Consider the following 20,898-nt stretch of genomic DNA (forward strand, 5'->3'; position numbering starts at 1 on the left):
ATAATCAACGCTTGTTTCCAACTTCTCTGTCAGAAGAATTATGATGACTGTAAAGTGTACTTCATTGTTGTGATTGTGAAGATGGTGATCAGTTCCCCTTCTGTGTTCCCAGTACTGTACGTTTGGAAGTCGACTGTTTGGGAGAAGCTGTTACTCGTTTGATCGGCGATGGGACAGAGTGCGATATGCCCTCACCTCAATGATGGACAAGCACGTCAATTCTCAGATGTGGAAGTAAGTCTGTCTAACTAAGATATTTTGTTTTTGTAATCAGCCTTCTTCTCTTTTATAGCCAGCTTGCTTGCAATAACAGTTAAGGAATGATGTTCCTCCCTGTTGCAGGAAAATCCCCTTGGCCTTGGAGAACTCCTCCTCTGTTGCACCTACCCATAGGACAAGCACAAATTCCCATGGTAGCACTCCCTCGTCAGGCTTCCTGGGCCCCCCTGCCACCTTGCCCCAGACTCCTTATAGCCAATCCTATGAGGGCAAGTCCGTGCTCTCCTATGGGACCACCTTAAATGCCCGCAGCTCCCCACAGGGCGGGGCTGAGCACCCGGCCTACGGCATTACGCAGGCCCGACAAGTGTCTTCGTCGCCGCAGATGCCTTCAGCCCACTTGTCCTCATCCTCTTCGGCTCCTTCCCTAGCCTCAGGCCGGGCTCTTAAGTCCCGTTCCTCCAGCAGCAGCACTACCAAGTCGTCATCGTCCTTCAAGCCCAAGGAGATCTCCTCTGGCTCCTCCACACCCGTCATCCCCAACAGCAGTGGAGCCAACAGTAACAGTAGCAGCACTAGCTTAGGCTCGGGGAAGAAGAGGAAGAACAGCTCTATTCTCGCCTCATCCCATGGCCCCTCTGAATCCTCCTCTTCTAATGCCAACTACTCTTCCTCCTCCTCCTCTTTCAAGAAGAACTGTGCAAATGTCGGCAGCTCAGGGAGCACCTACCACCACGGCTCATTAGGTCCTTCATCCTCATCGTCATTGTCCTCCTCTCACAGCGGAGTCCACAGCGTCGGGCTCAACTGTGGGCCCACTGTGCGGACCAACTCACTTAGCCTCAAGGCCGAGCCTTCTGGAGGTTCAGCAGGCGGCTCCTCAGGGCCGCCAGCACGTGGTCCTCCCTCGGGCAGCCCTGCCGAGTCCATCAAGCGCATGAGTGTAATGATGAACAGCAGTGACTCCACCCTTTCCCTGGGGCCCTTTGTCCACCACCAGTCCTCATCCGACCACCACACCAGCTTCAGCCACCACTCATCAGACGGGCGCCTGGAAGGCAAGAAGCGCAAAGGCTCTCCTGCCTCCAGCGGCATTAATAGTGGAAGTGGGGCAGGAGGGCTCGGAGGAGGAGGGGGACCAGGACCAGGTAGACCCAAAGTGGCCAAGTCACCTGCCATAAACAACATCCATGGAAAGCATGGGCGGAGCATTCCAGGGACACCAGGGCTACCAAACAACTCCCATTTACATCAGGTGAGATTTGTACCAATCCAGATGCATTTCAATAAAACTCTGATGAAGTCCTACATCTGACAAGACATGACAGTGATTAAACAAGGGTTAGCCAGAAAATGTGTCAGTAAATGTGGAATACTTGTTGGAACAATTGATTGATTTGTCCCAATTCCTCATAGTAAGAAAAGCACAGGTGTTACTAAAAACATTAACAACGGCTCTGTTCTGTTCAGCTGTCCCAGTAAGTCATGACAGTGTGACGGTGTGACAGTGCCGCAGCATGAAACTGAAGCGGCTAAATAGCATTCAGCCACAATTGATTTGATTGCTTACACCTGTGGTAATCTAGCTGTGACAGGTCAAAATGTTGTGCAGTCGAGTTATGGGAAATTGTTTGTAAAATGCAGCATTAAAGAAATCAAATTTGAATATAAAACAACATCAGATCATTTAAATAAACGTGACACACTGTTGAGGAAGACTCTGTTCCAAAGCTGCAGTTTAGTTATTACTGTCCTGACTAGTGTTGGGAAGTTACTCAGGAAGTGTAATAAGTCACTCTTTACTTATTACTCCAATGAAAAGTAATAATAATGCTTCACTTATTACTTGACATCAAACGACAGTCGTCACACCACACATTATATCACTATATTATTTTTACATGGGTAACATCTCCACGATAGATCAGTAGAAATGGATTGTCATATTCGATTTGTATGGTTTCATCGGTGTTTGATTTGTGACCTCAGAATGGGCTTTTATATCAGAGAGAGCGGGTTCTCTGCCCTGGAGTCCGACATGCTGCACCACCATGTTGCACCACCATGTTTCTGGAGGGCCTTTCCTACTTCATGTGTTTTTATAACAGCCACTGTCAGTTGGTTGCAATTTGAAACCTCACTGCTTATGCCTCACAGACACATAACTAAACATCCACCCCTTTTCCCCCTCTCCCCCAGCCAAAGGCTCGTCCCTGACAGCGATGTCCGGCTTCTGTGTATGGACCCGGCAGGCGGACGGGGAATAGTCCGGAGCGGTCCGCATACCGCTCTGGACCGCACGAGGCCTTCTAAAATCAAACCCACATTACTCTCAGCTTCCCACAATCCTCAGGGTGGAGATGATCTGGACTGCCCAGTGAAGTCAATGTGGTCCTTACTATTTCTCCCAAAGCCATGTGTGTGCGTTTTTGTGTGTGTGAGAAGTAGGGGTGGGGGGAGGGGAGGGTCAGGGCGGTGGCACTGTACCGGGATAGCGTGGAGCGCCAAGGGGTCTAATGAGTGAGCCAAGGACACCCCCCCCCCCCACGTCGAGTGTTGTCCCAGTGTTCTGAGAGGTCTTCCTGTCTGGTTGGAACAGTAGCAACAGCCATGGATCTCCTGAGCAGCGGTTCGAAGCTCATCAGGTTCAGGTCAAGGGCTGATGCGACAAGCCGTCACGACGCCGAGCAACTGGGGAGACAACAAGCCGATCTCTTCCGTGTTTGTTAGAATGAGTGTGCGAATGTGAGTAGGAATACGAGTATTTTTCTCATGTCAGATTCTGCTGGACTACTGGAATTTCCGACTTAATTACACCCCCAGCGCCTGATCTCAGAAGCCTTTGGAAGGAGAGCAGGAGCAACAGCAAACTGTTACTTGCAAACACCTTAAACAACACACAATCACCTTGTTGTTTCACTTTTCCGCTAGTCTGACTCTCCGGTGACGTGTTTTAGTAACCTCGGGTTACACGCTGTAGCCTGAAAGGGGCCCGTAGGGACGATCTGGTCAATTCTTTTATTATCCAGAATAATTATGCAAGTGTTACCTTTTTATGATTTTTACACTGAACTACAAAGAGTCTTTGTAGACGTGGTGGAGACAGTTGTGCTCTCAAATGTGAAAAGGATGCCTGATGTGCCCATTCGATTGAATCTTTTGTCAGAGGAGGAAGCTCGGTCCCGAGGACACCTGTTAATTTTTCTGAATCTTTTCATTGTCGCAAAAACGATCGCCACAGTAGACCTGCCCCCAACTGTGAACAGCACTAAATAACTACTTTCTCCACAGGCACTGCTTAGTTGCCCACAAAGCTAGCCAAGAGCTGCTATCAGCTTTGCCAACTACTTTTTATTTTAAAACTAAAAGGTGGGCAGTCTCGCTCATGAAGCGGTGATGGTGCATTGCCTGTGTGGATCTGAAGAAGGATCTGTGCAAACTGTAATTGCTATTGCCACAACTTACCTACTTTTTTTTTTTTTTAACCCACACAGCTGTGTGAAATCCACAGCTGTTGTGGGCAGATGTGAATTACAATGTTTATTTTTTTTTTCCTACATAGGGAATCAGGTATGGTACGTCTTAACTGGAGCAAACTTTATGCACGTCACCTGTCTTCTTTGGGTTTGATTGTCCCTCCTGTGTGTTAGTTAACCACTACCCATGCTCTGGGTGTACAAGTTCCAATGCCTCGTCGTAACACTACGTTGGTCCGTGTCGAGAAAAGATTTGTCACAGTAGAACGGATAGCCAGGCATTATACTCTATTCCTTTGTCAAAATGGAGTCTTAAATCAGGCAATAGTTGCCCGTCTCTTCGGGATGTGTGCTTATTTTGTCTCGAGTGGGTTTTATGGTGCGAGATTCATAGAGATGGCTTCACGGGACACATTTAAACTTTTGGCAACACCTGTTGATTTATGGAACCTCCACTGATGTCAGATAGTGTGGAAACGTAGTATTTTTAAAAAAAAACAAATAATTAATTTAGCTTTTTTCTTGTAGCCAATGTATCAAACAATATTGAAGTATCCCTATTTGAGAATACATATTTTGTTAACAAGTTGTACATAGTGAAATATGTATTTTTGCACAGGCATTTTTCATACACGCTGAATTTTTTGGTACAATTTTAAAATTATTTATTTAGTAGAGAAAAGAAAAAAAAAAAAGATGGAAAGTTAAGAGTGGTTCACTGCCAAGTCTATATAATGCAATACGCCTATATGTAGAAGCTGAAGCATCTCATGAATCGTGTACTGAAAACCTTTTTAAGGAACAAAGATGAAGTGTTGCCACTGTAGCATGTGTCTGTCCGACAGAGGATACCTTTATTCACTTTTCAAGGTCTCAATCACATGTGCTTTTTCCAAGACATTTTTCCGTTGCCTATGAATCAAACACAACAAAGGAAGTTAATGTATGACCCAATTAGCCTGTGATTCTGAACTGTCCTGCAGGCTCGAAGCTGTGCCCATTGTCTAACCAGTTTCCACGGACTCTTCAGTCATCCACTTTGTAGACCTTAAACACATTTCATGATTGAAACACTTAATGCTCTACTTTTATAAAAAAAGGCTGAAGGGACTAAAGCAATCATCGCAAGGAAGAGGAACACTTCAAAAACAGTCCACCTGCTTGCATTATCGTTGCCAAACAAGTAATTTGAATCACAGCTTTTAAAGAAATAGTTTGCAGCTTTTAAAAGAAATATCAAATTAAGAAAGTGCCTGAATTTGTTTCACCCTGACTGTTTGAAGACAGTATTCTTTGGGTTGTTTTACCTTACTTGAATGTTAAAAAGTGTTTAGGAGTTTGCTTTTAAATCTGCCTATGAACCCTAAATGTGGTAAAACCTGAGCTTGTCAGCTGCCCATTATGAAACACTTTTGTATTGTGTGTTTTTCTTTGGGGAGGTGGGGGGTATATCCAAGTTTTCCAGACGAGACGTCGAGATTTTCTGTTAGCCTCAGTGCGTGGCTTAAGCCCCCTCTGGTTTACTGGGATTTGTATGTTAAAAAAAAAAAAAAAAATTCTTTCAATCAAGTGTTTTGTTTACCCTCAGACTCAACTCACATCTTGGCATTGTTTTCAGTTGATGGAAACATTGCAAGGATGTTTTTTTTTTTTTTTTAATTAGCACCATAGACTTGGAATGTGAAAGTGAGAGAATACAGCTCGTGTATGGGAGGACAAAATAAATCCACCATTCATACTATGTAAAAGCGTGTATAGAATTTTTTTTTTTGTATACATTATCAAAAATCATTTTCAGCTGGACTTATGTATTGGCTGCTATGTAATTCATGAACAAAACATAGGTTAGAATTAATATTTAAAGAAAAAAGATTGTATAGTATATTTGTTTTGTAACAAGTTTCTGTAAATAAAATAATTTATACTGCTATTTATATGAAATGATGTGTCTGCCTCTTTCCTGCATTGAAAAGAAAACCACCCTGGAGAAATTCAATCCCAACAGTTAAACAAATTTTATTATATACACAATATAAGAGTCACTTTGTCAGACAAACTACAGGTTTGGATATACCAAGAAGAAAGATGAAAGTCGCCCTTGCTGTGGTGTGACAACACTGCCGCCGTAGTTACATGTTGATAACTCTGGACAGCTTCTGGACTCTGTTGAGCAGCAAGTCGCCCTTCTTGATGGTTTCCTGGTACTGCCAGTTTTTGCTATCAGGTCTGAAAAGAAGACAGGAAATGATTTAGAGTGCTGCCTTTTGAATTATCACTGGAAGTTTAAAAGGTGTGAAGAATCATAATATTACCTATTGGTTTCCACAATCTCATTCACTTTATCAATTTTACAGTGGAGGCGGCCAGCAGCTATGAATCGGGACAGTTCCCTGAGGAAGAGGAAGATTAAGTTCAGTTCGTCTGAGCAAAAGAAGTATGAGAGCATGACGCTTGACCTTAACCTTTAACCTGAACACATGAGGCGGGAAAAAAGAAATGCGTACAGCTGAAAGAAAGGTTAAACGCTGAAGGAGAATTTACTTTTTCCCTTTCTTGAGAGAGATGACGACATGAAACCACTCATGTCTATGCAGTAAATGGTAAAACTACAACCAGCAACTGGCTAGCTTAGCATAAAGACTGGGAAATAGCTGCACAAACCTGGTGTGTGGCTATAGATTTACCATACTGACATGACAGAGGCAGCAATCTTCTCACCTAATTGAAATACACCTTTAATTTCCCAAATAATCCTCTGTACAAATGTACAATTTGATCTTATGTGATGCAATTATGCATGTCCACTCCAACATCCCAACACTTAAGGGAACTAGACCTCAACTAGCGTATGAAATGAATTCACTCAAGCTCTCCAGAGGATGCGGCGTATGGAAATAGTATACATGAACTCACTGGTCGATGAACTCTGTGCTGACGCCGAAGGCCTCAGCCATGTAGCCCAGGGTAAGGGAGCGGTAGGACTCTAGCAGCTGGCTGTAGGCCTGGATCCTCATCTCCCTCACATAGTAACGGTAGTGTGGGGCAAAGAGCCAGTCCTTCTTCATCTCCTGCTCCACCATGGCTGTGGCAGAGAAAAGAACAGGGGAACACACATTGTTCCTGTGAGTAAAACTGGCAAATTCAATATTGGAATGTATTTTAGTGTTAGAGAGTGTTTAGTTTTTCTCTTATGTAGTCGAATAAAAAAAAAGCATCCTCACCCAAAGACTGGAAGAAGACAGAGTAACGGCACTCGTACAGGGAGAAAAGATACTGACGGACAGAAGGCAGACTGTGCAGCACCTCCAAGATCTCTGCTCCCTTTATTACCTGCAGAGCAACACATTTCATTGCAGTCAAAGTGCCAATTTACACACATATGTGTCCACACCAATAACCTTGGTGAAGGTATTTCACAAATCTAGCCCACTTACTGTGTATTATGATGAAGCAATTAGTCAAAATCATCACCTTTTATACTGCTTACACACACACACACACACAGACATAATGTCATAATCATTTCCGAGTACACAACCTCCTTTCTCTACCTTTTCACGGAGGTCAGGCCGTTTGAGGGCGATCATGCAGACGTAGACTGTGTACGTGACAAAGGTCTTGTAGTCCATGAGCTCGTAGGAGGTGAAGGTGGATACTGTGTCGAGGAAGAGCTCAGCAGCTTGTTTGAAGTCCCTGATGGCCACGCAGTACAGGCCCTGGTAGACCTTCAGACGATTCCTCCTGTCCCAGTCTCCCCCCTCCTCGATGAGGCTGTGGAGACGGGGGTAGTTAGATAGGCGAGTACTGAAACTGGGGGTGGAAAATGTGTCAGAATGAGGGTATCAGTCTATTTTTTTTTTTTTACCTCTTTGCTTTCTCAGAGTTGCGTGTGATGAGGTCACTGTCCATGTAGAAGAGGCCGATCCTCAGGAGGTAGAAGACGATGTCTAGTCTGTGACCCAGTGCCACTGTCTTGTCATAGGTCTTCCTGAAGGCTGTCAGGGCGCCCTCCTGTGGACGTACGAGACAATGTTAACGAATCTGTTACAAATGTTCAAAAACACAAAATATAAACTAAATCTTTAATCATAAAACTACAAGTTTGCACTCTTAGAAGTGTATGAATCTATCAACAATCGAAGTGAGTGATTTTCAGAGGCGAGTGTTGTTTTGTGTTTTCTATCCAGTGTCTTAGAGGATGGAATGTGTCGGAGCTATGAGGAGACAGTGACATGAGTTTGTCTAAAACTTCATGATGTTCAGAATGACACCGCAATGTGCTTAACTGCAGTCATCGCAATTAGAGACACAATTTTAAGCAATTTAAAAGTAAACAATGTACGGTCTACAATCTATTATCAGTTCATTATCACTAATATATGAAATATGGTGGACATCTTTCCATTAGACTCGATGCACGTTCGATGCAAAATCAGAGTAGGCGTTGAAACAAGAGATAAAGTAAATACCAAGTTATTTGAATGCTAAACTAAACAGCCTATTTAGATTTTGAAAGAAAGAAAAAAATGTCATAGTCTCTCAGATAACACACTGAAAGACCAATTATTCTCAGTACAGTGCTGACTGATTCTGTTAAACAGAGATACAGAAATCAATACATGGCACCACTTTTCACACACAGATGCTTCTCTGTCAAGTGGGTTAACTTGGTGCATTGATAATATGGCCATGAAGTCTGGCCTGGATTTGTGGAGGAGTTTACATGGTCTCGTTTATTCCCTTTCCAAGATAACTCTGATCATCGCTTCAGAAAAGCATTTTGCACATGTTGAGTGATCTACCACAGTTCATTTCTATTTCTCCTCAGGATAAATACTGCATCAAAAACTAAGCTATTTGATTTTCAGTGGCGTACACAGCATTGTTAAAATAAATGTGCTGGCCAACTTTTCTGAGTCACTCTCATTATGCACATCAATGTGCCGAACTGACACATCACACATTATCTGTCAAAGTGTCAAACTGTGACAGACCAATACACAGCAGCTCTTCAAACAACACCCACAGGTGCCTAGTTTAATTTTTCACACTTTACAGGACATGCCATGCCAAAGACAGCCTACTCATGGATGTCCTGTCCTGTGGAGGTGTTACCTTGTCTCCAATTCTGATCAGATATTCAGCCTTGGCCATCATGGCGTCTCGTATCTCGCTCTCCCCCAGGTTCTTCTCTGCGTCCTCCAGCACATCATCCAGGCGCTTCAGCTCCTCCTCGTTGGCCTTCTTCATTTTATTCAGCAAGTCACCGTCCAGCTGCCACTTCAGGTCCTTACACAGACCCTCGTAGTATGGAGCCATATCTAGAGCAGAGACAAACCATGACTGTTTAACCTGTGGACTAGATTGTGACAGCCGTGAGTTCGAACGTCCCGAAACTCATATTATACAAAGAAAAGTTTTAGGTTGATTTATTTACAAAAGAACAACACTTTACTTTGAAAACGGTCTCCTCTTTCACATAGCTTCTTGTACTTTCCAGTGGAAGTTTACAGAATAAAGGAAATCCTGAAATTATGAGTGATTAAACTTGGTAATCTTACGCAAACTTTGTCGAACCACCCTTCGTCAGATTGCTTTTAGCTAGCTAGTTGACGTTAGCTAATAAAGTTAGCTAGCGCGCTAACTCCCCTCTGATGATAGAGGTGCTAAAGTGGAATACATAATCGGATTTTGCCCGCTTTTATGAACAAACTATGCATCCAGAACAAAACACATGCGCTTAGGGCAACCTGTACATAAAGACCGGGCTATTACGGTCCCTGATACAAGTCACGGCGATATGCTAACTCACTGTTAGCCTTGATAGCGTCCATGAGCTCAGTCTTCACTTTAGCATCCTGTTTGTGACCGTCCATAGTGAGCAGAAACTTGAGCTGTGCTATCCTCAGGTCAGGGTTCTTGGGCAGACCCTCCTCTTCTAGATTCTCTAGCGGCATTTTTTAGTCCAAAATTTTGAAACAACGACTCAAACTGAAGACTTTCTTTGTGCAGACAGAGTCCACTGCTCTCCGTTACCAGCTAGACAACGATGACTACGGAAAACACTGGACGCTGTTGTTTCCGGCGGAGCGTCAGTCAGAGAGCGCAGAGAAGAGCGGAGCACAGCCTCATATCTACTAACCGAGTTAGCCTTCACTGCCCTCTGCTGGACGACAGTATGAACAACACCTGGGCCCAGATCATACCGTGTATCAATTGCTTGTTTTTCCTGTTTCTTCAAATACTGCAATAAATCACATGTATACAAACGGGGATGGTATGTCTATTTTATTCTATATGTCAAACAGGATGTCGATTACAAAAAAAGAAAAAGACATTTGAAATGCCAAAATAAAATGTTTTCCCCAATGAAAACATCCAAGCCTATTTCTGTTTATTAAATATGATATTTATTTGTCATTTGTTATCTAAGATCTTTCTAGGCCAGCTGTGAGCAGAACCTCCATTTCCTTAGAGCATTGCATTATGGGTCTTTAGTCTCCACTGAACTCTCAATGCCCATCTTTTGTTTATGTGGGACTATTAGAAGGGCCACTTCACCAACTGTACTTGTGTTTACAGGTCTTGGGGAGGACTACTGCATATGTCGAAAAAGTGGTATAAAGCCTTTTGTTGCTCTGTGGAAGCTGCATGTAGTCTGATAAATCATGTCCAGTGATGTCACACAGCGGCTCAGTTGCATCGTGGGTATTTTGCACTAACAGTGCTGGACTCATTATGGACTGTTTAAAACAAATGCTCAAAACGTATGTCTCAGAACCAGAAATATCAATTTTTTTTAATAACATTTTTTTTCTCACTCTTCAAAATCTGGTGCCTACGTTACCCACAATGCAATTTAGCCACTCTGTGACATCACTAGAGATAATTTATCAGATTACAAACAGCTTCATCTGGAGTCATAAAAAGGCTTTATACTTCTTTTTCACATATGCAGCTGTCCTCCCCAAGACCTGTAAACACACTTTAATATGTAAAATTAGTGGAGTTACCCTTTAATTTTGTCACTTTATCTGTGTGTCTCCAGTTTTTTGAAGGGCTACCGGTGATTTGGGTCTTTTCTGCAATATCAATAACTGAGTTTACATGGTTTCACTCAATTACACTATCACCCCGCACCCTGCTCTGTCAGGGGAGTGATGGGACTCACACAGGGGAAGTCATTGTCAGAGTTGAAGGGCGATGACAGTTTTTTTAAGTTAAAGTCTGAAAAGTTAATAACCAGCTTGGAATACCTAACAGAGTCCATGCGGTCTGGACATATTCACTGTAAGATCCATACCAGAAAAGACAAAATGGAGAGTTTGCTGCGACAGCTGGTAGGACTTTACTGAATTCTACTGCATTTGTAGTATAAGATAGTATAATTATTATCTACGAATCTATAATTGTTCACAGGGCAGTTGAGGCAGTATGAAAATATGTTTGTTTCAAAATCTTTTATAAAGATTTGCTTATTGTCTTGTACATTACAGTTTGGCTTTGTCCAACACACTTTTATTAACAGGGAAATTGGAAGTAAACATAATAACAGTTTTATTTGAGTGGGTTGTTCTTGAGTTTGTTGGCGCTCAGTGACTCATGTAAAGCAGTTTTAGCTGAGTCATTCCACTCTGTCAGTTTCAGAGATATTTTCCAAACTCTTCACTCAAAGCAAAAAAAGTAAAATGACACTCAACGGATACAGAGCAATGTTACAAAAGATAATGATTTTGTTGAAGTAGTAAAAAAATGACTAAAAAAATAACAGGGTCACATTGAATTTAATGTACACTGATGTTACATGACATTCAAAAAGTAAAATAAAATGCTCAGACAGGAAACACATTGTTAGTAAATATCAGTTAACTGAGCTCATGAAGCAGTCATTTCATATTGTTACAACATCAGTTGTTGCAGTCATCTAGTTCCACGCTGAGTAGTCCTTATTTTACAGGAGGCACTCAGCAGATAATAGACATGCTTTTAAGATTACATTTATTCATAAAATACCAAAGCACTTTTCTTTTCTGAGATATTTCATTGATATTGTTTTTTCATCATTTCATTTTCATTCATTTTCACAGTAAATAATTCACCTGACAACATGCTGAACGATTAGGGAAATGTGAAAGCCACTAATTTCGCACAAATGCATTCGCCTTATTGAAATAACCACCCTTTCTTACAATAAATGTAATATCAACTATAATGTAAAATGTACCCTGTGCCATTATTTTTGTTGGAACGTTTTCTGGTCTGGCACACAATTAATGTACTCTTATAGATAAAGTTCTTTTGATGAAAGTGAATTGCCCTATCAGTAAAATATAGATTTGAGGAGGGAAATTAACATTTGCATAACTTGGAGTGAGTCAAATAACTTTAATTAATAGTGTCTTCGAGGGGGGAGGGGCTGTAGACATTTCTCCAAAATGTCATTATGACAAAAAGACCAAAGTTATTTAAATGAAGCAGGTTAAATAAAGCTTAAATTAGACATACATATCTTTTTCTACTCACTACCAAGGGTGTCATTTTATGTTGAAAAGTGTCAAGGGAAAGGTCATAGTCAAAGTCAAAAGCTTAGATACACTCAAACTGTAAAGAAAGTGTATATTGTGGCAGTCTTCAGTTCCAATGATTACTACAGCTCTCATTTTTCTGTGATGAATGAGAGAAGCACAAAATACTCTGTCACAAATCAAGGGCTTCTTTCTTGCACTGTAGCCTCTCAGCTCACGTTGATGAAAAACACACACCTGACACCTGTGGACACTAACACCTGTCTTCCAGCAGCTTCTCATTCATTGCAGATCTGCATTTTGGTGGTTTTTGGTTGACTCTTGACCATCCTGACCAATTTTCTCTCAGCAGCAGGTGACCGTGGCAGTGACACAACTGTGCCATGTAACTTCTCTGGAATGGATCCAAGGGACTTTCCTGACTTGTTCTAATCAATAATTGGCTCTTCCAGATCAATGCTGAGCTCTTCAGACTTTCCCATTGTAGTGTTCATGGCTGAGTCTTAGTGGCTTTATCAAACAAGCCCTATTAAATGGACACAAAAAACATCACCAGCTGTTATCAATCAGGTCATGCTACGATTTCTTTTTGACTCACACAACTTTCTATAATCACCTGAATTGATTGTTCAACTTACTGTGTGTATATTTTTGAGCCAGCAGATTTGGTCACATTTTCAGAAGACCGATAATAAACTCAGATTTGTAGTGAACTCCATGAAAGTCCTTTGTGACAAATGTAAATAGTGTATGTGTTTCTCTCAATCCATCATTTACATTTAGGGCATTAATCAGACGCTTTTGTCCAAGGTGACTTACAGTAATTCATACACTGATGGTGGTGGCTGCCATGCAAGTAGCCGGCCAGCACATCAGGAGAAGTTTGGGGTTCAGTATCTTGCCCAAGGACACCTCAATATGAAGACCAGGGGAATCAAACCAGCGACCTTTCAATAACAATGGCACTGGCTCTACCCCTGAGCCACAGTCGCCCATCACAGAAAATCATTGGAACTTATGACTATCATGATATCTTTACAAGTATACGTAAGCTCTTGACTGTGACTGTATGTTCTAAAGGAGACATATTATGCACATTTTCAGGTTCTAATTTTATTTTGGGTCACTACTAGAACAGGTGTTCTGTATCCCCCCCTCTGTCTGAAAACGCTCTGTTTTAGCCCGTCTCTTTAAGGCCCGCCCTCATGAATACCCAGTCTCCTTTTATTGGTCCACTCACACAGGCCTGACCCCGCATTGCTAACAACAAGAGAGCAGCTGTGCTAAATAAATTCTGACGTACCAAACTAGCCACTAAGTGTAAATATGTGAATGTGTGACAAAGTCACAGAATTAAAGGCAAGACTGGTGACGATGCGTTTCACGAGCATTCTTTTCAGTGGGTGAGAGGAGCTTCGGTTGGTGTTGACTTTGACCTTTTTTACTTTCCAGATCTTTTACATGCACATCAACATATAAAGCATGGACTGAAAGGAAAGAAATTAAATAGCATGATATGTCTCCACTGATATTAGCAGGGTTGGTACTCTTGAAACAGTATGATTCAGGGACTTTTAAGACATCTTTCAATATCAAATTATGTCAAAATGAAGTGCCAATAATTCAAAATGTGCTGACAAGTGGTAAGAACACACTGTAAAGGCTCAGTTGGAAAAAACATTCAAACGGTATTCAATATGTGCAATTTTAGGTAATGTAACATGGAGATAGTATGATGTCAGAGTATATTATTACATCTGGCATTTGCATAATCAAAATCAATTTAATCTCATTTGTAAGTTAACATTTCTTAGTGCAAGCAATTTTTAGCACATTTGTAAGAAATCAGCGGTGGGGACATTTCTGCAGTGTCCCCAGTGCACCTGTGATCACTACTGAGTCCTACCTCTGTTCTTCACTCTGGTTTGTAGACGCGCGGTAATGCTCTGTTCCTCATCATTATATTGGGAGTCAGTGGAAGCTTTCATAATGGCTACCACAATACTGGACTGAGTTCTCTCTCACCGGTGAGAAACATCACTTTACATTCTATTTTTTGCTTCTCTCTCCAAAAAGATGGTTAATGTTCTTGAAAACCTTCCCTGCAGTACATACAGAGCTTCATCAACAGCAGTTGGTGTGACAGATATAAAGAGCCTCCGCCTCCGCAGACGATCACTATGATCTGGTCCCTTATTGTTTCCCTGTATGCTGTCGGGGGACTCCTTGGTGCCACCACTGTTAAATTTGTCTCAGGCAGGCTGGGAAGGTGAGTAAAAAAGATCAATTGCAACATTCAGTCTTGCTGCCTGAAAAGACTTGAAGTGACATGTGCTCCGTCATCAGAAAAAAGGCGATGATCGCAAACAGCTTTGTTGCCATCATGGCAGCAGCGATCATGCTGATGAGTAAAGGTGCCAAATCATATGAGATGATTATTGTGGCGAGGATCCTGCATGGCTACACGGCAGGTAAGCCATATTCTGTGTCAAGAATAACGCACGTCATGTTTTTACTTGACTGATTAACAGTATCTCATGACCGGCAGGTTTGGGATGGAGCACCCATATGATGTACCTGGTAGAGATTTCACCCAGGAAGCTAAGAGGCGTAGTGAGTCTGACTGCAGTGACCTTTGCGTCGCTTGGCAAACTGTCTGGACGTTTATTTGGACTAAGGTATGTACACGGAGATAGCAGTTTCCTTTTTTCTGATCATTTTACAGGATACGAGAGCTTGATATCCACGGAATGCACAAAACATTATTGGCAAACCATGTTCTGCAGTGGCACTGTGCGATGCCTCAGGGGTCAAGTCTTGGAACCTTTCAATTTTGATTATATATGCTCCCATTAGGTTACTTGACCAGCTGTTTTGGTTGTGTTTTTTATCCGTGTCATGCTGACGATACTCAGCTTTACTCATCTGTTGAGCCTGGTGATGTCTCTACTCTAACCACTTTGTAAAATTGCCTGGTAGAGATTAGAAACTGGATGTACCAATTTACTTCTGTTCTTTAAGCTAAAGGGAGTTAGACATGTTAGAGAAGAAGAAAGTTTTGAGAATTGTGCAAAAAGAGCTTCAGCTCAATATAAGGAAGTGTATGTAATGATGCAAAAAAAACCCATCTAAACTCAGACTCAAGACTACGTTTTGTTCTTGTTTTGTTCTTTTCTTTCAGTGAGATCCTCGGTCGTGAGGAGCAATGGAACATCCTTTTCTGCGTTCCTGCATGTTTCTCCGTGCTTCAGGTTATAGTGTTGCCTTTTCTTCCTGAGGCTCCCAGATACTTATTCATAGAGAAAGGGGATGATAAGGCTTGCAAAAAAGGTTAGTAAATTTCCCCAAAATTCATGCAGTATGCGACCAAAGAGCATTTAAGTGTTAGCATCGAGCATCATTTTAAGTGCTAAATATCTTGTTTGGAGGAAAGTCATCCAAAGGTTAATTCAATTCATATAGTTTCAAAATGATAATGGTGTAACATGAATTGGCATCATGTTTAATTCTTATTCAAAACAAGTAGGGGGCAGTATATCATCAGAAAAAACTAACTGCTGCTAACTGTTGCTAACATTAGCTACTTAGCTCAGTTGGCCATGAAGTCAGCAGTCCAGGCTGGGAGCTTGGATATAACAGTGTTGTGTGTTGGTGTTTACTCTAGCACAGGATAGGTCGAGGAATGCTGGTTAGCATGGTAACTTGAGTCTCTGCAACACAATACGTGGATGTCATGATGTCAAACAGTTTTTTCTTCACATTCCACTAATGTAGAACTACTTAACTTTTGAATGTTTTCAATAAATTACTACATATTGAACCTTTAAGAGTTGTTTACCTGTGACAGTGTATGTTGCGGTCTACACACATATTTTGGATCATAGAGCACTTTTATCACACCTGTTGTTTTAAATGTTTTGTATATAAGCAAAGGAACACATTTCTCAATGTGTATATAAATATATATATATGACTTTGGGCTTGTCATCTCAGCTCTCCAGAGTCTGTGGGGCAAAGGCGACTACAAGGAGGAGATGGACGAGATGTTGGCTGAGCAGGTGGCCATTGAGAGCACCCCACTAAAAAGCCCTCTGGAGCTCCTGAGGGACAGGACTGTCCGATGGCAACTCATGACCCTGTCCTTCATCCAATGCTGCAACCAGCTGTCAGGCATAACTATGGTGAGGATGGAAACATTTTATTTTATGCTAGTATTTATTAAGATTTCCAAAGTCAAACCAATTTGCCTCTCCTTCCCAGCTCAGTACCTTCTCTTTTGACATCTTCCTGGAGGCAGGTATACCGAGAGACCAGATCCGCTATGTCACTCTTGGTCTTGGAGTATCTGAAATAATCATAACCATATTCTGTGTGAGTAACTACATCGGTGTGTACCTGAGCTCTTTAGACTGTCTCCATATGTTGGTACAGGGTATCTTCTCTTAACACGGAAATAATGGACAGACTGTTAGAGACTTCTTGGTTGTTTAGTTCAGCCACTATTACCACGTTCCTGTATGTCTTACATTACATCCCACCAGGTAGACACTGACATATGGTAAAAAATATAATTAGTTATGACCATGACCAGCTAATTAACCGACAAGCTAATCCAGGCTGTCACCTTGAGTCCATTGCTGCGTGCACTCCCAGGGCAAACTCTTCTCACTACAACATAATGTATGTGACACATTTTTGTGTAGTTACAGGATAACTTCACCCAAAAATGAAAATGTAGTCATTATCTACTCACCACTTTGCAGAAAGTCAGTGGAAGTTTTCATAGTCCACAAAACATTAATGGAGTGTCACAGCAAAACAGGGTTGCAGCATTCTCCTGAACAACTGGAATAGATGGGGACTTGTTTCCTCTATCATGTGGGTATCGGCTGACTAAGCTGTACTGAAATGATTGACACACAAGATGTGCAAACTCAAGAACCAGAAGCACATCACTTTTTGGTTCACGTCTAGTAGGGCATCATTTTAAAGGAGAACTTCGGTCGATTTAAACATGTAGCTTCATTGCTCAAGCTACCCTTGACTTGCCAGTACCGAAGACGCGAACACATTTGGTCCAACCATTACAGAGCTCAGTGAACGGAGACTTAGCATTGAATGCTAACAGCATGGGGTCAGAACTTTACACTGTGTTTTAAGCCTCTTAACATGCTCCACATCTCACACCGAATGTTATGCAACAACAGCAGACACCTTAGCACACAGCACTGTAGCATGTATGACTCAAAATGAATAAAAAAGTAGTTAAAACAGTGTGTTTGTGCAAGGAGCTACTTACCTGTTTGTTGACATCCGTGTGTTCCGGTAGCTAGACCAAACTAGCATATCCATCTAATGATTCGGTTTGGAAGTGTTAGAGGAAATGACTGACAGAAAACATTATCTTAGAATATTTTAAAATTCTATATACATAAAATATGTAATTACTGCCATATTTTGTTGACCTCTCAGGGACTGCTGATTGAGCACACTGGCAGGAGGCCTTTGTTCTGGGGAGGTTATGGAGTCATGTCTGCCACCTGGGTGTGTGTCACTGTTGCACTCAGCCTGAAGGTAAACCTGTTATCTTTGAAAACTGACACTGATGTAACTGTGAGAGAAGCTGGAAGCTATGCATTTGAAAGGGTTGCTTCAAACAAGTTACACTAAAGCATATTTTTACATATTTCTGTACCCATGCTAGTGTCAAGCCATGCAGGCAGTTTGAGTTCTATCTGCACACGTGTTAGACAGATTTCTGTCTTTAACTACATACAGTGGAGGTGAATTGAAATTCTGTCTGAGGTGTTCACAGCATTGAAAACATACATTACAGCACATGTCCTGGTAACTTTGAATATTCCATGGATTTTAGAATGAACAGTCTTCACTTCGAGTTTGCTAAAAAAGGTAATTGTCCCTGTAGGAATCAGAATTTAAATAACATTTCCTCAGAAAAGTAGCGGGAAGGAAGCTCAAATTATAGGATAATGTCATACTGCTGTGTTCCAGGTTGCAGGTTGTATAAACACAGAAAAAAAGTAGTCCTCAAGGTGAAACAACATGAATGACCGAAGGGAAATGCACTGTATGTGATCAAATGGTAATGTTAGCTGTGAAGTGGTTGAATGCTAACTTCAGCTAACAAAGTACCAATTAAGTTGCTCTAACTTAAAATATGGCCCGTCGTCCCTCCAGATTTATGCTGTACATCATTTGTTTTAGTTGCTGATCAATCCTGAAGAAATTAAAACAATTTGTCAGATTCCCTACGTCTTTATATCGGGCAGCCTTGAACACAGCAGTGTGAAATTATTCCAACAGTCAAACGTCCCACCCTGAGTGCAGCATTGGAGGAAAATGAAGGCCATGTGTATATGGTATATTGACCACCACTGTATTGGAGTAGAAAGAAAAGACAAAACTATTCACATGGCTTGACACCACCAAGGGTAATTGAGAAAATATGGTGTCATCATGAAGGAGATTGGACCGAGAGATCATATGAAAATATACTGCCAACAATACTGACATAGACCTGTTCACATAACAGCAAAACATGTATCAGCTGTCATTTGCTGTTGTGTGCAAAGACAGCTGTTAGATAATAACTCCCAAAATTGTCTACATAGCAGGATGCATAAATACGTAAACGAAATTGTCGTCATGCAGGATTCTAGCCAATGGGTTCCATACATTGCCGCTGCTTTGATCATCGTCTTCATCCTCTTCTTCTGCGGAGGACCTAGTATGTGCACCACACACTGCATTATGGTTCACACAGAAGAGATTGTTTTTATGCAGACATAATTAATTGAATCCCCCATGTCGCCAGGCGGAGCTGGAGCGACCCTCAACAATGAGCTCTTCATCCAGTCTGATCGAATGGCAGCATTTGTCATCGTTGGAATCCAGCGCTGGTTGTGTTTTGCTGTATTGGGCCTTGTCTTTCCATTCCTCATTGTGAGTGCAACAAAGTTAAATGGGATTTTGATCATCTGACACTGACACTTATTAGATTTTGGTGGAATTTCTATTTTTCCCAAATATCTCCAACTATGTGAAACATTCAAAAAAGTGTCACTACAAATAGGTACCGGTGGACTTCAAATGGCCCCGAAACATGCTCCAAACACCTCCTGGAAAAATCAATTCCTTCCTATTGGATTTTGGTGGGATTTCTATTTCATGAAAATTTTACACATGAAGCTTACACTAACCTCACACATCTTCACCCTCCTTATACTCTGTCCCCAGAATGCCCTGAACTCATACTGCTTCTTGCTGTTCGCCTTCGTCTCCCTGCTGGGTTGTCTGTATACCTTCTTCCTCCTGCCCGAGACTAAAGGGAAGACCCTGCTGGAGATCTGTGAGGAGTTTAAAGCCATCACTGTCTGTGGGAAGTCCTTCACAGAAGAGAAGAGAGAGGAGACCAAGTTATAAAGCAATCCAGATACACGGTTATTTTGTGTTGGTCGATATTTATGTTCATGAAGTATTTTTCTAATCTACTGCAAAAGCATCAGTTTACAATCACTGTACCATAAACTGTACAATAGAGAAAGAACTCGAGACAGACATGAACTGTAGCATTTTATTTCTTATCGATATTATCGCCATGTCATGTTATTCTGTCATTTCTGTAATTCTCAGTTCATCCTTGTTCCTCCGCAGAGTTGTGTTTTTATCAGGGAGATATTTTTCAGGAGATTTTCACAACATCCCACGACAACAAACACCAACTTCAACACCTCGATCAACAAATAACTAGTAAAAGGAAAAAACAGCCACACTTTTAGAACCATGAAACAAATGTCTAAAAGAGTAAGTATAAAATTTTGTATGAAAAACGATAAGTGTATTTTAACATAATACAGTCCAGATTTAAATGGGATGACAACAGAGGACTGAGATTTTATTTTATTCCGATGCTAGACTTCACACTATCGACCACATGTAAGCATAGCAAAATTGATGTTTTACATATATTTACATGCTAACACAGGATTAGTGTTCAGTATGACAGAAAATGCTCGTGTTTTCAACGCAATATCGACAACACGGAGTAGAAGGAAGTTAAGTTTACTTATACAAACCACATCTGAATAAAAATGTCAATGTCAGATTTGAATTGTGTCCTGATGAATGTGACTGAATCAGGTTTTAAATTGCGATGGAATAGATGCCAGCTGTCAAAGTTTATTGAAACAAGCTGCTGGAGCCCTGCCCATCACAAATGTCTTGTCTTCATTCCCTTTTCATGTTGTACCCCTCCAAACAACCTAATTTATAGAATGAACAGAGGTCAGCAAGCTTGTAATAAAATTTCAAAGATCAGATACGAAAAAGAGTCATTACATACCGATGGATTTGCTTTGATTATTTCTACTTTCCTGTGCAACTCAAGCTGAGTTGAGTCTAATTTTACTCATTATTACTACAATTCTGTAATTCCTTTTTAAACTTACATAAAGTGAGCAACCACCACTGTACTGTCGTGAAGGCAGCCCATAGCCCTACTAGACAAAACTGCACCCACAGCTGCAACATGTTTTGTCACAAGAGGTCAGTAGTTTCCTTCCTTCAGCTCTCCAGCAATAAATCAACCTCTGCTCACGTCAGTACCCACGGGCCCTGCTGTCTGTCCTTTGACCTCCACAGGGAATTCAATTAATGGA

The 20,898-nt window shown here is 41.4% G+C and overlaps 3 protein-coding genes across 3 annotated transcripts in view; 2 read left to right on the forward strand and 1 right to left on the reverse strand.

Annotated features, from left to right (window-relative positions):
* The window catches only part of atxn7 (ataxin 7), a 28,195-nt gene extending 22,559 nt beyond the window's left edge, over nucleotides 1–5,636 (forward strand). Inside the window, exons 11-13 of the mRNA XM_030420368.1 lie at nucleotides 113–234; nucleotides 343–1,474; nucleotides 2,419–5,636. Of these exons, the coding sequence (XP_030276228.1) occupies nucleotides 113–234; nucleotides 343–1,474; nucleotides 2,419–2,436 (1,272 nt within the window). The 3' untranslated portion in view covers nucleotides 2,437–5,636. The remainder of the gene's footprint in view (nucleotides 1–112; nucleotides 235–342; nucleotides 1,475–2,418) is intronic.
* A 50-nt stretch (nucleotides 5,637–5,686) lies between these two features.
* On the reverse strand, nucleotides 5,687–9,818 carry psmd6 (proteasome 26S subunit, non-ATPase 6). Its single transcript, XM_030420369.1, has 8 exons — nucleotides 9,508–9,818; nucleotides 8,811–9,016; nucleotides 7,561–7,706; nucleotides 7,247–7,466; nucleotides 6,917–7,025; nucleotides 6,609–6,777; nucleotides 6,008–6,085; nucleotides 5,687–5,921 (listed from the first exon to the last, which is right to left on the reverse strand). The coding sequence occupies exons 1-8, from the start codon at nucleotides 9,650–9,652 to the stop codon at nucleotides 5,825–5,827; spliced, it is 1,170 nt and encodes a 389-aa protein (XP_030276229.1). The 5' UTR covers nucleotides 9,653–9,818; the 3' UTR covers nucleotides 5,687–5,824.
* A 4,338-nt stretch (nucleotides 9,819–14,156) lies between these two features.
* On the forward strand, nucleotides 14,157–20,283 carry slc2a9l1 (solute carrier family 2 member 9, like 1). The gene is made up of 11 exons (XM_030420984.1): nucleotides 14,157–14,247; nucleotides 14,329–14,489; nucleotides 14,567–14,691; nucleotides 14,769–14,898; nucleotides 15,402–15,550; nucleotides 16,214–16,401; nucleotides 16,481–16,591; nucleotides 17,693–17,794; nucleotides 18,893–18,968; nucleotides 19,056–19,183; nucleotides 19,478–20,283. Exons 2-11 carry the CDS (start codon nucleotides 14,401–14,403, stop codon nucleotides 19,661–19,663), a joined length of 1,284 nt encoding a protein of 427 aa, XP_030276844.1. The 5' UTR covers nucleotides 14,157–14,247; nucleotides 14,329–14,400; the 3' UTR covers nucleotides 19,664–20,283.
* Nucleotides 20,284–20,898: the final 615 nt, after the last annotated feature.

The sequence above is a fragment of the Sparus aurata genome, chromosome 6 (assembly GCF_900880675.1).
Source record: "Sparus aurata chromosome 6, fSpaAur1.1, whole genome shotgun sequence".
NCBI lineage: Eukaryota > Metazoa > Chordata > Actinopteri > Spariformes > Sparidae > Sparus > Sparus aurata.

What these genes read in the sequence shown, in the direction of transcription:
- psmd6 (XM_030420369.1), bottom strand. Translation starts at nt 9,652, where the DNA reads ATGCCGCTAGAGAATCTAGAAGAGGAGGGTCTGCCCAAGAACCCTGAC. An exon ending in GGACGCTATCAAGGCTAACA is followed by an intron (nt 9,017 to 9,507) that starts GTGAGTTAGCAT and finishes TCTCTGCTCTAG; the next exon opens with ATATGGCTCCATACTACGAG. An exon ending in AACTCTGAGAAAGCAAAGAG is followed by an intron (nt 7,467 to 7,560) that starts GTAAAAAAAAAA and finishes CCGTCTCCACAG; the next exon opens with CCTCATCGAGGAGGGGGGAG.
- slc2a9l1 (XM_030420984.1), top strand. Translation starts at nt 14,401, where the DNA reads ATGATCTGGTCCCTTATTGTTTCCCTGTATGCTGTCGGGGGACTCCTT. An exon ending in TGATAAGGCTTGCAAAAAAG is followed by an intron (nt 15,551 to 16,213) that starts GTTAGTAAATTT and finishes TTGTCATCTCAG; the next exon opens with CTCTCCAGAGTCTGTGGGGC. An exon ending in TTGTCTTTCCATTCCTCATT is followed by an intron (nt 19,184 to 19,477) that starts GTGAGTGCAACA and finishes CTCTGTCCCCAG; the next exon opens with AATGCCCTGAACTCATACTG.